The sequence below is a fragment of the Penaeus chinensis genome, chromosome 22, assembly GCF_019202785.1.
Source record: "Penaeus chinensis breed Huanghai No. 1 chromosome 22, ASM1920278v2, whole genome shotgun sequence".
NCBI lineage: Eukaryota > Metazoa > Arthropoda > Malacostraca > Decapoda > Penaeidae > Penaeus > Penaeus chinensis.
The window spans coordinates 27,229,447-27,245,033 of record NC_061840.1 but is presented as its reverse complement, the minus strand read 5'-3'; the positions used below and the strand labels follow the sequence as shown (position 1 = coordinate 27,245,033).

Sequence of the window (15,587 nt, the reverse complement as noted above, 5' to 3'; positions counted from 1 at the left end):
AATAAAGATGATAATAATAATAAATGATAATGATAATGTTAATGACAATAATAATAATTATGATGATAAAACATACGAGTCTCTCCTGTAAAATGTTTCCCTTTTCTTTGAGTATCCCTTATTCAGAACCTTGCTCTAAGTACGTGTTACATTGATGATCAATTTAATAAACACCACGACTCTTATTTGTGCAATATCATACCAAAACAGCCCATAAAATCATAGCTGTGAATGCTTATAGAGGTTCTGAGTTACTTATGAACATAGAATTAGAGGGAAATGAAATGGCACAATTATCCTTTACACAACCCCGATTTAGACGCCGCCGCTTGTTGGTACCGGAGCGACTCGCCGCCCGACTTGCACAAGTTTCCTAAATTTTCAGTTTCCGCCAGACCACGCCGCCCGAGGGAGCCATGGCCACGTTAACAGAACTCGCAGACCTAGACAGCGGTGTGGCAAGCAGCGAGGCAACGCCAGAGAGCCAGACGACGGCGGAGGAGACTGCAAAGGCCGTCGGAAAAGTGGTGGAGGCTGCGGCGGCTCAGGTGTCGTCTGCTGAGGACAAGGTGGTGTCCACGCTTCCCGAGGACGAGGACGAGGAGGAGGACGAGGTGGGTTGCTCGAGGAGGAGGAGGAGGAGGAGGAGGGAGAGAGGTCGGGAGTCTCTCGGGTTGTTTGTTTATTTATTTATCTTTGGAGGGGTGTAGCTTGTTTCGGTAGTGGAATCTCGCCAGGGTTCTCATGACGTATAATGTTTTTTTTTGTTTTTTTGTTTTTATTTCTCAACCATTTTAAAGCGGGTTAAGATAATTTCAGTTATTGTCGAAGATCAATGCATATCTTTTATGTTTTGATGATTTTGATCTTGGTCTCTGGCTCGCTGTGTAGCTAGGATGCTCTCGGGGTCCGGAAGCCATAGGCACACCGGGACCATAAGTTTGTCTTGAAGGTAATCGTGACCACACCCCTGTGACACTATTTTGGCACTCCTGGGAATCCACGAACGTTACTGTGCGAATATTGAATAGATGAATAAATTGAATAATGATTATTTGCCCATCTCAGATAACATTCTTATCATTATTTTTATTCTCGTGTGATGAGAAGGAATCTGATGATAATTTCCTCTGCAATCAGAACTTGTAATCAGAATATGATAGTCCTGATAGCAGGGGAGGGCATGAAGTGTATCAGGGAAATTATGGGGTAAAATAGGCCAAGATAGAAAGGATATAGATCGCTTTCAATGTTTTTGTTTATGCTTGATGCGCACACACATTGAGAGGCAAAACACCATGGACTTCCTTAGCATCGCGTAGTTTGACTTCGGTTCGCTGTGATTTTGTCGAAATGCCTAGTAGCTGTTGTGCAGTAAATTGCCAAAATAGGCGTGATGGGGAAAAACCAAATATATCCTTTTATAATATACCGTCGAGAAAAACTCCGATAGAGATTAGACGTCACAAGGAGTGGATTCGTGTCTTAAAACGAGAGGACTGGAAAACGTGAACGGAAGAGCAAATTTCAAGACAGAAAGTGTGCTCTGAACATTTCATTTCAGGTATGCTTTGAATGCTTTTTTACTGATCGGGGATTTACAAAGCATTTTTTTAGATTCTGTGGCAGATTTTAGGCTTTGATATGTAGTGTTTGTTTGCCCTTTTTAAACTTTTTTGTTACGAATTTCAGCCTTTATGCTTAGGCTGTATTTACCAAGGTCTCAAATGTACCAGGAGGTTCTGGTTCTGCAATTGTTTTCAAGTGTGCATTTAATTTTTTCTGTTTAATCTTTGATGTAAAACTATTTGCTCATTGTACCATGTGAAGGTTGTCAGAAAAATAATTTTAATTTAGGGTCCTATCTTCTTTCCTATGAATCCCTTTGGTACCAAGACTGTTGTACAATACCTAGGGATACCTTTACAATTTGACGGAAACTCACGAGGTCCTAAAAATAAATATCTAAAATGGGAAGGCCTTATTCTCAAGTGCTATGTTTCCTTATGGTAAACCGGCTTGACATGCAGAATGCTGCATCTATGTTTATTAACCCAATGGCGACGGGTCACGGCTATCGCCGTCATAACAATACGCACGATGTGCGGCGTGCGGCTGTCCGCAGCGGCGCCGCGCCAAAACGCCCCGAGGCAATGATTCGGCTTGAGGGACCGATATCACGCGCTCAGAGTCGGCGCGCTGCCGCCGTTCGCCAGAGCGTAGAGTTTTTTTTAATTTGCTATACCCGGCGCCATTGGGTTAAGATTCGGCCCTTAGATTGTAAAACTTCAACATTTAATTTGTTTACGTATGCTGTTCCACAATCTTTCGTTTCGGTTTTAGAAATACATAAGAATGGCACTGGTAGGGCCTAGTTTACTTACTTGTGACTTGATGAAACAGAACGATTTTGATGCTGAACTTGGATGGTGAAAACAGTCATGAACATGTCGTTCTCAAAAAAAGTGATAGCCATCATGTGATTTATAAGTCTTCAGCGATTCATTTGTGAAAGTACATGGTGACTCAACTAGATACTTTGTTATGCCTTCCCAAGCAACATTAGGAAGCTTGGTCATGTCGTCTGTCCAGCCACTCTCTAGCGTGAAAGGATCTTCTAGCTTTGCGCCATTTGCAAGAGTCAGCTTTTCGTCATACCGTTTTTTTGTCTTCAACGGAAAGTTGTTCATAGTAAGCAGATGCCATTCTCCGTTTGTATAAATAAGTGCAAGAACTGTGATCACTGTCGACAGAACAACGAAAACAGGCCGAATGTTTTGCCTCTCTGTATGCACGCTCATATTTGCTATTTTCTGGCCGTGAAAGGGGACTTCTTTTACGTCTTTTAGGAGTTATTTACGCTATTCTGAACAATAACCTTGTGCGCATGCGTGTGTTCACCGGGAGATTTGACAGGTCGTCCCGGCGGCCATTCAGTGAAAAACACCGGTGAGAAATGTTTCGTTTTAAGTGCTGCGTCGACTCCGTGTCATTTTTAAAGTCTTTTGGTGGATATACAGGACGAATGGACATTATTCTCAATCAAAGCCTCATATTGGAGCCCAACAACTGCCCCAAATGCCGAAAAAAGTGATTAGAAACCAAGCAATTCTGACAGACGGAAGCGCAGAAAAGTTCGATCTCTCGCTTTATGAAGGTTTGTGGTTTAACCCTGGGGCTAGGCATATATACTACTAAGGGGGTCCAGGGGGCGTAGCCCCCTGGCTAGGCGTACATATCACCACGGGGGTCCAGGGGGCAAAGCCCCCTGACTAGGCGCATTTAATACTACGGGGGTCCAGGGGGCAGAGCCCCCTGGCTAGGGAATATATAGATCGTAGTGTATAAATCCCACAGGGTTAGGTTAGGTTGGTTTATTGGTTAGGACGCATTGTACGATTACCACAGGGGATCTGGATCATGTGAAATCCCGTAGATTTTCTGCTTTGGTTCCCGTAGAGTTTTTTCGAAAATTGGCGCGTCGGCCCGTAGACTTTCAAAGTTGGCGGCAATGTCCGTAGAGTTTCATTTGTCGATTTTAAGCGTTTTTTGTGCTTGTTTTGCACATTTCTGTTCTCTATTTTGCTTATTTAAGCCTGTTTTACCCCGTAATTTCCCTGATCTACTTCATGCCCTCCCCTGCTATCGGGACTTATCAAATCACATCAAGATTGTCGGCTGGAGAATCCGACGGAGATTATCATCAGATTCGTTCTCATCACACGAGGACAAATCTGATGATATAAATATTGTAAGGGAAGACCCGATTGTCATATTCGGAAAATTAACCGAAAGGGGTCTATAGGAAAAAAAGGTATTAAAGCATCACAGAAAACATATCTGCCATTATTGAAAGTCTAAGAGTCGACACGCCAACTTGTGAAAACTCTGGGCATCCAACTAATTGTATGGTAAAATCTGCAGGAATGCACACACCCTAGACTCCCATGGTCTTCATACAGTACATCCCAACTAATAACCTAACCTAACTGTCTAGCTCCCTGGACCCCTAAGGTAAATGATCGAAAGGGATGGGGACACAATTTTGCTACGTCAAATAAGAACTCAGTGTTTCCTCGGTATAGATTAAGGGTAATACATTTGCTTCTCCATATAATTTGGTTACTGAAAACCAAACACCTTTTCATACTGAAAGTTTTCTCCGCTTCTAGCGAATGTTTAAATTGCTTGGTTTCTGATAACTTTTTTCAGCAGTTGGGGCACAGATATCATACTGTGATAGTTACTAATGTCTGTTTCCTCTTCACAGCTACTATTTTGTTTTATAAATTACCTGGAATTGATGCAACACTGAATACGAAATATTTATTTCTAGTGTTTGTAAAGGAATTGAGTCTCCCAGTGGTATAAAAAATCTTGCACATTTGCAAAAGGTTCTTGTAAAGAATTATGTAAATAACTCTTAAAACCTATTAAAGATGTACAATACTACTTGACAGATTGCAGTAATGAGTTATGTGGTCGTAGTGTTTATCCTCGCAATGTGAATGTGGTAAGGGACTTGGAAAAAGGTTGATTGATCTTCTCTCTTCTCTCTCATGTATCTTCTTTATTTTCAGTTTATGGAGGAAATCCTTTAGATAAAAAGTCTCAATTTTCATCACTGTATCCATTCCATTAAAATCCTGATTGTGATACACTGAAACTTTGCCCAAAAACCTTCCTAACCTGGGGCAATCAACTAATCACCTTATTTCGCTAGTGGGCCTCACCCCATGGTCCACCACCAAGGAGCCGTGGACATAGTCTCTTTGCAACATTTATTGCGAGCTATTTTCTTCATTTCTGATGGTATTCTTTGACACTAAGGTCCTGGGAGATGGGTATCATTGTAGTTTCGAGGCATGTTTAAATCTTAATTTTGGCATGCTTGAATTTACTTAAGTTCTCTATTTGATAAAGCTCTTTAGGATGTAAATGGTGCTGTTAACCCAATGGCGATGTGTCATGGCAATCGTCGTCATAACAATACGCCCGAAATGAGGCGTGCGGCTGTCCGCACCTGCGCCGCGTCAAAACGCCCCGAGGCAATGATTCGGCTTGATGTACCGAATTCACGCGCTCAGAGTCGGCGCGTTGCCGCCCTTCGCCAGAGCGTAGAGTTTTTTTAAATTTTCTATACCCGATGCCATTGGGTTAACCATGATCAGAGCTGCAGTTAGGATAATGCAATACAGAAAGGTAGGAAAACAGTGCATCTTGATTGATATAGACTAACTTGTTTCTCCTTTTGTTAGCTGGGGAAAATGATGATGTGCCAATGGTAGATATTAGAACAGTGTCACTACAAAATGTAGATCTTTTGCCAGCAAGAGCTCTGATATGTTTATTTACCTACTGTTTTGGCCTGACAGCCATTTATTATGGACTTTAGTGCCTTTTGTTGTTTGTAGTTTCTGTAGTGGGTCTAGTGAACACAAGGTTGGCATTTGTTATTGATACTGATTGTTTATTATTATTATTTTTTTTAGATTTTTTCCTTTTAAGGTTAATAATGCTTTGTGTATCTCATATACATATGAGACAAACCTCAATAAATAAATACATTGCAAGCTAAATTGTGTTTGTGAATATTTCTGGGGAAGGAGGTCCATAACTTTCATCAGATTCTGAAAGGGGTCCATGACTGAAAAAGTTAAGAATTCCAGAATTAGGTAATGATTTTGGAGCTGTTCAGATATGACCAAGTGAAGTGATACCATGGCTTATGTGCTTTTTTTTAGTGTGTTGATGCTCCACATGTTTATACATGAAAGGGGACTTCTTTAAGGTTTAAAGGACTTGCCATTTGTGAAGTGAATGATTTACCAGATCTGTTGTAGATATTTGGAAAAAAAATTCTAGGTACACAAAAACGATGACAGTGAGCTATAGATATATATTTGGTCTTACTTCAATATTATCTGTAACTGTTTTTTGAATGATTTACAGGAAACAAATTTGTGAGAACATAGTGAATCACTATCAACTCTGCTATTTATAAACTATGCAGCTAAGATGTGACAAATGAAAGTTCATTGCTACCTTAGATTGCTTCTTAGGATCAGGTTACCAACTGAACCATCTATCTAGGTTATATCTTAGATAGATATGATGCTATGATGAAAAGGTTAAGATATAGTTAATTTTAACAATGTTTTATTTTCCAGGATTTTGATGAAAGCTTTGCTGAGAGAGTATGGGGGCTCACAGAAATGTTCCCAGAATGTCTCCGCACGGGCAGCGCCAACGCAGTTACATCCTCTGTCAGATTAGTAAAAGGTAGGTTGAGTCATTACACTAAAAAAGATGATGAATATATATATAGAGAGAGAAATGAAAATAGTAGTTGAACTGAATTTTTGTTTTCTCTAATATGCTTACTCCTTTTAATTCACTTATTGATCAACTATTGCTATTGATAAGCCAAGTATCTTTTTCTTGTGTTATTCTATCATGCATATCTGTAATTAAAATGAAGTGATGAATGGGAGTGAGGAAAGGAGATGCTAAAGTGCACTGGTTGAAGATAGGTAGTTATCAGGGTGTAAAAAAAGCATCTCATAGTTCATTGGTTTCTTGTGTCGGTTTACTTTGTACATAGATTTTTTTTTTTTTAACAGAATACAATGATGTTAGTTATTGAAAAGAAACAAAATGAAATAGATATGACACCAAAATAAATGGACCAACCGGGAAGCAAAGTTGTTGTTGGATAGGCAGTGCCAGGCTTTCCTGCGCTTTTTATCCTAGGATTCAACCATTCTCAGAGGCCATTATTAACCCAATGCCACCGGAGAAAGTGAAAAAAAAAAGGGGAAAATGCTGTGCCTATTTTCTACATTTTTTGTGAAATGTCTGCCCATAGATGGCTCTACTAATACTTACCCACAAAGGAGTCAATTAGTAGACCTTGTGACCGTACCTGATTTGAATTGGCGGGAAAAACGTATTTTTTACTATTGCTATGAATATTGATGTGTATTTTTATTATAAACATTATAACTATTATAATGTTTTTTAATATTAGTAACAGCCAAATAAGATAACGTAAAATATTTTCTAAATCAAAGAAAAGGGTGAATGGGCGAGACGGGCGAGACGGGCAGCACTCGTAACTGGCTCATTGGTGACTTAGTACAAGTATAGCCATCTATGTTTAGAACAATCAAACAAGTACTAACAGTGGGCATAGCACGTGTCTACCCGTCGTACCCGTCGGCAAGGGGTTAACCCCTTCTCTACTGAAATTCATTGTTAGATATACATTTATGCTCAGTCCAAACACATAAAATAACCAAGAGAATTTTGTAGGTTCTTGCATACCTACATATTATAGTTGCTTTCAAGGCGTTTCTACTCTTGTTACAGTCTTTGTAATGTGGCCGCATGGTCCTGTTATGGAAAAAAATATACTTTATAGCAATATCTTATTATCAGCCAATGGGAAGCATATGACATCAGAAATAACATACTGCTTTTGGCTAATAGATAGAAACTCTACTACTTCAGCAGCTTTATAGACTTGTTTACTGTTAATTATGTTTAATGCTGATGTTATGCTTCACAAGCTTCACTTGTTGAGAAGAGTTGAGTGGGTATTGTGGAAAGGGACCGTGGTCTGAAAGTATGGGCAAGGATGACTTTATTAAAGCAAAATATCGTACATGGGGATTTAATTGACCTTGCCACACTGATCCATAAGCTCACCAGAGCATAGTTTGTTGTAAGGGGAAGGAGATCAAAAAGTATTAAGAAGAAAGAAGACAGAGAATATGAGTGACAATAATTATTGCGGTGGATGGGTAAGAGTGGCCGTTTTCTGCGGAATAAAAGTTACGATTGCTGGAAACAAGAACTGAAAGCATGCCAGCTTGTCATGAGTATAGGAAAGAAAAAAACAAGCTGTAACTGATGCCCTGTCATTCTTGGAAGGAAGCAAGGTAAGGGGCAAGATTTTTGAAGACTTAATAAATGGTGATGGAGTAAATGTTTTGCTTGAAGCATGGACAAGTGGTACAAAAAAGATGAGATGTCAGCTGCGTATGAGGCATAGACAAGGTTTGAAAGCTACAAAAAGATAAAGAGGATACTATTGAAAAGTATATTTTGGAATTTGTCAAAGAGAAGTGCAGTTTTGGGCAAGTACAAAGCGAGAATAGATAGTGTGGGATAGAATTTAAAGACACACAAATAGTATTGACAGCAGTGGCTTTCAGTGATCGAGATAAGATTTTGATTTCATGCAGCAAGCCTTTAAGACATTTTTTGGAATTCAGGAAATACTATCATTGCGTACAGTGTCAGGGAACAGTGGGAGTAAAACTCTTGCAATGCTTGTATAATCTGAGCCAGTGTTTGGCATAGAGGAGGTGAATATCATTACACAGGAAAGAGGACATGGCAGATTTAAAGGCAGATGAAGAGGATAAAAATAGAGAAAGAAACTCAAACAAATATGGAAATGTTAGAAAGTGCTATGTATGTGGATCAGAGTACCATCTCTCTCCAGTATGTCTGAGAAATGTGTATGTAAATGGTGCAAGTGATTAAATACAACAAGAGAAAGAGTTGTATACTGTTGACAGTCCTGGAATGATGTTGGTGTTAATGACAGAATCCATAGATTATGCCATCCTGGACACAGCATGTAGTTCTGCTGTATGTGGTACTGATTGGTTGATTTCATACCTATAAAATTTATCAGAAGAGGAGAAAATGAGAATAGAAGAGAAGGAATGTGAAACTACATTTAAATTTGGCGACAGTAAAGTGTTTTAAGTCAGTTAAGAAAATAACATTTCCAGTGAACATTATAGGTGTCAGAGCAAATATAACTGCTGATGTGGTGAGTTGTTCTATACCCTGCTGTTCAGCAAGACTGGATTTGGAAAATTATATTGCAGTAATACATGGAAAAGAGATGAAATTGAGGTGCACTTCTTCAGGACACTTTCCTCCAATAAGAGATGAAAAAGAAACTTTAAAGAAAACCGAAGAAATAATGTTACCATTAGGACTTAGTGATGAAGAAAAGAAAAAGAAGATCGTCCCACATTCAAGAAATTAATTCAGTTATCGCATTGACGATGAAATGTACTCATTTATGCTGAAGATGTCAGATGGCTGTGAGAAATGCAAGGTAACAATAGACCTAAAAGAATATAAGAAAGAAGAGATTTATTTCCTACATATGGTAGACATGTCAACAAGGTTTTCAAAATCTTGTGTGACAAAAAGTTAAAAACCCGAGGAGAGTTCAGAAAATCATGGAAATGTGGCTAGGAATTGGTTTAGTGGCCCCCTTTGAAACTTTTGTGTGACTATGGTATTGAGTTTGCCAACATGTTCCTGGAATGTGTGAGAATATGAACATTCAAGTGATGTATACAACAGCATATTCTCCCTTCAGTAATGGCCTTTGTGAATGTAATCATGCAATTACAGATGAAATGTTGGCAAAAGTAAGGGCAGAGCAACCAAAACTGTCTTAAAAGTGGCTTTAGCATATGCAGTCAGTGCTGATAATTATCTTTATATAACAGAGGGTTTTTAGCCATATCAGCTTGTTTATGGACAGAATCTGAAACTGCCATGTACCATGAGTGATGACTTGCAGCATGGGAAGGTACAACATCTAGTAAAATGGTTGCTAAACACATCAATGCTAGACATTCAGCAAAAAAAGCCTTTATTGCTACTGAAACCTGATGTGGTTTAAGACACAAATTAAGAACTACCGAGTCTTTAACCCTTAAATAATGGTATTAGAAATTTCTCGGCATCACCGACTCTGGTAATTTCTGGCAGTTGTCCTGCTGTTTGGAGTGGGAGTCTGCTATGTGTAGCAGAACTTCCCACTCAATATGGTCTAGTACCTAGCAGATCAAGCAGTTTGTTATGAAAGCAATAGGCATGGCCTGGTAGTAACGGATTAAAAGTTGCAATCAAATCTCTTAAGAGAGAAGAGAAAAAGAAATGGAAAGGAACAGCTAAGGTGAAAACTGACCCTAATGCACTCTGTTGGTATCATGGAGGAGAATTATGTGGCATGATTTTAATGCATGTAGAAGATTTTGTGTGGGAAGGAACAGACAGACTTGGAAATCTGGTCATTGCCCAAATCAGAAGTAATTTTCAGGTTAGGGACCAAAGTAATTCTACTTCCGGATAGATTGGACTAGATATTGTACGGAATGAACATGGCGTCACTCTGCATCAAAAAGAGTCATGTAAATCATTAATATTCATAAATGTAAGTGCTGTGAGAGGACTAAATAAGAAAATGCATAGTGAAAGAGATCAAGAATTGACATAGCTATTTTCAAAGATATGGTTTAAAGTGGAAAGTTAGTTTTTTGGGTAACTTCTAAAGCACCCTTAGCAGATGTGCTGACAAAAAAAAAGGGAGTAAACTCCTTGAAAATAGCTAGTGTCTTTGAAAGTGGATGTTGTTTAGATTTGGTTTTTTTATCCATATAATGTATATGTATAAAAGAGAGGAAGTATGTTAATTCCGATTGGGTTGTTGCGCTTTGTGAGTGTCACTTGTTTGGACTGCAATCTTAATGTACACTTATGGTTTGATTTACCTTGCCACATTGATCCATAAGCTCAACATTTATCACCCACTCATCTCAAAAGCATCTCAGTTTGCCTTCATGGGAAACTAGCTGACAAACCTTGTCATTGTGATGCATCCAACTCAGATCCTTGTTACTTGCTTCTCCAGCTTTAGTAGTCATTTTACCAATCTTTCTGTTACCTACAGAGGTGATCTTTGCCAGACCTGCATAAGGATATAATTGCCAGGTGTAAATGCCATTTTAATGACACACCTTCAGAATGTTGTTATGGCGAATCTTGCATGAACTTCCTCCCCAGCTGTTGATATTTAGGTGCATAAGAGGTTGTGGTCAGTGACCCAGGGGAGGTTGTGTGTTGCTTGGTAAACAAGGGATTTATATTGAAATAAAATCAAGGTATCAGACAGAAGCAAACACCTAGTAGCAGTGTGGCACAGGAAGCATAGACACATATAACTGCAGATGAAGCTTGAGAATAGCATGAGAAGGTACGCTCTCCACCATCAATCACAGATGGTATATTCAATCATATGGAATTGTGTATAAGTTCGTGAGAGTGTATGATAGACCAATTGCACTTCATTTGATTGAATGTGAGAAAAAAAATCTTAGTGTAAAACTAGAACACTGTAACCGAAATATTTCATATTTCAAAATGAAATAACCAATAATGATCATCTTGTAGATGGTCATATGCTCCCAAGTCTAAAAGCTGAATATATAAGATAGGAAATAGGTATCAGGTAAAGGAGCCGAGACTTATCTGACATATTGATGACAGAATGCCTATGCACCCAAGGATGCCGAATCAGAGAATGGTTCTTATTACTAGATAATATAATAAGGAAATTGTGAGGTTAGTAGTAATCCCTTGAAATACTTCACAGTAAATGCTATTGCAGTTAGGTAAAATCTGATCAAATGCTGATGTACATGTTTTGCTGAAACAAAGATAGAATAGAATTTCTTAATCTTTTCCATCAACTAGTGCTAGAAATGGAAGAAAATAACTAATTTGCATGTACACATTCAGTAAATTAAATAAATATTTTGAAATGGTTTGAAATATCCGTGCAAGCATTTTAACAAGAAAAAAAAATTAGGTAAGAAGGAAAAAAGGGAAAGTATATTAAGTGAAAATTAAAACTTCAAAGCATTATAAAAGTAGAAGTGAAACTCTGAAGAAATATCAAAATGCTGGCAACTAGTACACATCAGCTAAAATTTTCCATGACTGCATGAATTTTTTTCATGACATCAGTTACGTCACCCAGATCCCTTGGATTAATGTAGGTACATGTTCTGTCCAATTGTTATAGGACAGAGTTGTTTTGTAAATTTTGTTTATACATAGATGGCCCCACAAGTGCTGTCGCCAAGTAGTTGTAACTCTTGATTACTCCATTCCTTGAATTTTTGGAAAGACCTTTTTTTTTTCTGGATGTTATTACTGATACAGAATTATTGTTATAGTGGCAATATGATTATCATGTTATGAACAATACTAATTGTATCGAAAAGAAAGAAAAAAATCAAGAAAAGAAGTAAATGGGAGATCAGGTAGGCCTTGTAATTGATTCCTCATTGACTGTGGAGCATCACAGATACAAACAAAATTGATAAACTAAAATAAAAAATGTGAAAATCTTTGGTGGTTTAAAAAACCTGCAGAAGAGAGTAATTACTACTTAGTGGAATTCTAGTTTTATGTCTTTTCTAACTGTGGCTGTGAAAGAATGAAAGACATCTGTACTGATATAAATATATTTATGCCTATATTTCTTTTTCTTCACAGGAGCTTATGACCTTAGCCGACAGGTTGTGTGGATAGCAGTAAGCACGTCAATCCTCCTGTTTGCTCCTGTAATGTTTGAAATAGAAAGACTTAATGTAGAAGAGATGATGAAGCAGGATAGAAACAGGGTAAGTCACTGTTATATAACTCATATATAAGTATATATGTATTTTTTTTTTAAAGGAGTAATCTTGCTAATGAATGGTAGGCCTGTTCTCACAAACTTATGTTCAAGAAATTAGGTAATTTACTGGAACAGTGCTTGAGGATTGGTTGCCATCAAATGACCAGAATAAATAATTTATTTTGTACAGTAAAAATCTTAGACAGGAGAATACATTAGTGATATTTATTTATGTACCATATGATATGATTCTTTTGATCTGGGGCCACACTGTAAGTGCCCACTGCCCATAGAAAGTGAAAGTGACCTGTTAACCCTTTATGGATGGGTCTATGTACGTCATAATGTACCGCTTGGTCTGCGGGGTGTGGCTGTATGCCAGAGCGTGTGGAGTGTGGAGCTACTCATGGCAGACTCTCGCACCCAGTGTCTGGAGTTCATGATGCTCAGGGATTTCTGATACCTCTTGGCGTCAGGTTTGAGCTCGGCTTGACAATGCTTTCAAAAGTTACACAGTATTCATTCTAATAATGCTGCTGGGCAACAAGGAGCTGGACTACAAGGATGTGTAAACCTAGTTCCCTCTTGCTGTCAGCCACAAATTCAGTATTCCAATGCAAAATTTGTGCCTTCACTGATAGTTTTAAATTATGTATATCCTCCAACTTGCATTTTTGACTCCTTTGTCCACTTTAAGAGCCTCAAATGCCACTGAGGATATATATATATATATTTTTTTTTTAAGTCCCCTGCTTTAAAACCCATTAGTCCATCTAGATTAATTATCTATCAGTTCAAAATATAGTGGTGACATTACCCCTCAGTAACATGTTGAAGGGATAGAGGGGTTCTGATGCACCTCGGAGCATGTCACCAAGGACAAAGAAGATCCTCAACCGTGAAGTGATGCTTGATCCAGCCGTAACAGTTTCTGTAGAGTGGAAACACTACTTAGATCCCTGTTTCCTCTTCAGAATGGTGTTGGATAGTTGATAGCTCATGATATCAGGAAACTTTTAGATCTGTGGCTACAAGCACCAGAGACATTCCCTTGTTCTATTACTGTGTTTGGAACTGCTTGTTCAACACGGATGGAGGAGCATACTAGTTGAAAAAAGATTGTTCATAACCCCATCCAACTTGTCCAGACTATTCAATAACCAGGACTTCCAGAAAACAGAATATGAAAAAATGGGTTAGTTTGTAAACAAAGAAAATGCCTGCTTTTTTCATGAAATCTATCGAAGAATCTGTTAAAAAGTATGTATTACAGTGAACTTGAGGATGTGCATAGCTATTTTTGTCAATTAATTTTCCTTAACACATAATTATAACAATTTGTTTCTTGACCAACTGTGCATTGCAGGAACTAAGGGTTCTGAACACAAAAACTTGTCCATCTGAATTAACATGTCATCTGATCGAATTGGATAAAAGCTGTTCTGAACACAGCATGTGCAGTCTGTATAAAGCTTCCAAAGTGGGTACACTAGTGAAAAATATTACCTAGAGGAGTTATGTATTTTAACTCTCTCTGAAAATGTGGGTTTTACCATTTTGATCTGATTTGGCCCTGGTGTTGGGTGCAGGTACTAGCCAGATCATGTACCCCTCCTCCTCTTTTTTGCATAGCACTGCAACTAGAAAATCAGAATGGAAAAGCTCTTTTTTAATTTATAGCATCAAAGGGTATTTTATGTTCTTAAACATGTTTTTCTCATTATGAGTTTTATTTTCTTTGAAACATTTTATTAGTAACCAAGTATTCTCAGTTTAAAGATTAATTTCTGTATAAGGTTTACAAGCAGTAATGATGTTTAGTATGGAGAGTAGCTAAATTCCTTGTATCTTTTCAGCTCGTTCTTGGTCCAGGCTCAGCAATGTCGGGTGGACCTCCTGCAGCTCCAGGACTAATGCCACCCCCTCCTACCCGCTAATACGACTGGCTCCTCCTCTCTTGTGCTCATCAGTTGTTATTATTTCTGTAGACTTTTTGAATGGCTGTGTGAATGCTTAGAACTGTGGAAATATTACTAAAAGCCATTTCAAGTTAATATGAAAGAAAATTCCCTGTCATCCATAAAGTTGTTTGTGACCACTAAAAGTTTGAATTGCCAAGATAATGTATTGAGTAATGTGGTTGCAAGAAAGATGTGAAATAAACTGAAACTGTACAATACATTGGACCAACAGTTATAGGTAGCTTATTTTTCCACATTCTCCTGGATTATTTGTTTGAGAGTGTATCATTGCAAAATAGTGTCTGTTACATTGTATAGTGTTATATTTTCCTTTACAGAGGAAAATCACTCCCAAAAAGTAATGTTTACTAAAACTTCATATTAATTATGAATTTATTTACTGGAATGGCATGTATGTATAGTAAATTTATGTATGTGCAGTTACTTCATTTGTACATATGTGAATAAACATAACCTATTTTTAGGTGTTATGTTACAGTATTTATACTGTTAAATCTTAAAGATGTCCAGGATTGATACCTGAATGTACTAGAAAGATTGATTGATAGACTGGTAGTTGATTGGTAGAGGTGTATTTACTTGTGTTCTTTTGAAAAAGTATGTAGACTTGGACATGTGATGTATGTTAACAGATTTTTTGTATAAAGAATTAATCAGAAGAGATGCTATTGTAAACTGCTTCAAGCCAATAAATTTGAAAAGGGACTTTGCTTTATTTTTAACCAAGTTATACTTACTGTTCTTCTATATTTTTTTGACAGTGCAGTGCAGAAATATTACAAGGTACTATAAACAAAGACTTAACAGTATAAATATATTAATTACAAAATTTAATATAATGAAAGACTTTACAGGAATTTTCCTTTTCTGAAAACTTACTGTTTTAGATGACACTGCAGTTTTTATATGAAATAAGGGACATGGTATATTTAAACATATAAGAGAGACATTAAAAACAGGTTACCCAATTACTTTATGAAATATTATTAACCTTGCTTACAAGAGTGGAGTATAGAATATCATTATATGGTAATGGAACACTGACATCATGATTTGTATTTTTATCAATTCAAAATGCTGCCGAAGCATGACTGATCATT

At 37.6% G+C, this 15,587-nt stretch overlaps 1 protein-coding gene across 1 annotated transcript; it reads left to right on the top strand.

The window, feature by feature from the left end:
• Positions 1-308: 308 nt before the first annotated feature.
• LOC125037092 (mitochondrial import receptor subunit TOM22 homolog) lies at positions 309-15,192 on the top strand. The gene is made up of 4 exons (XM_047630092.1): positions 309-614; positions 6,171-6,282; positions 12,382-12,509; positions 14,362-15,192. The coding sequence occupies exons 1-4, from the start codon at positions 417-419 to the stop codon at positions 14,440-14,442; spliced, it is 519 nt and encodes a 172-aa protein (XP_047486048.1). The 5' UTR covers positions 309-416; the 3' UTR covers positions 14,443-15,192.
• Positions 15,193-15,587: the final 395 nt, after the last annotated feature.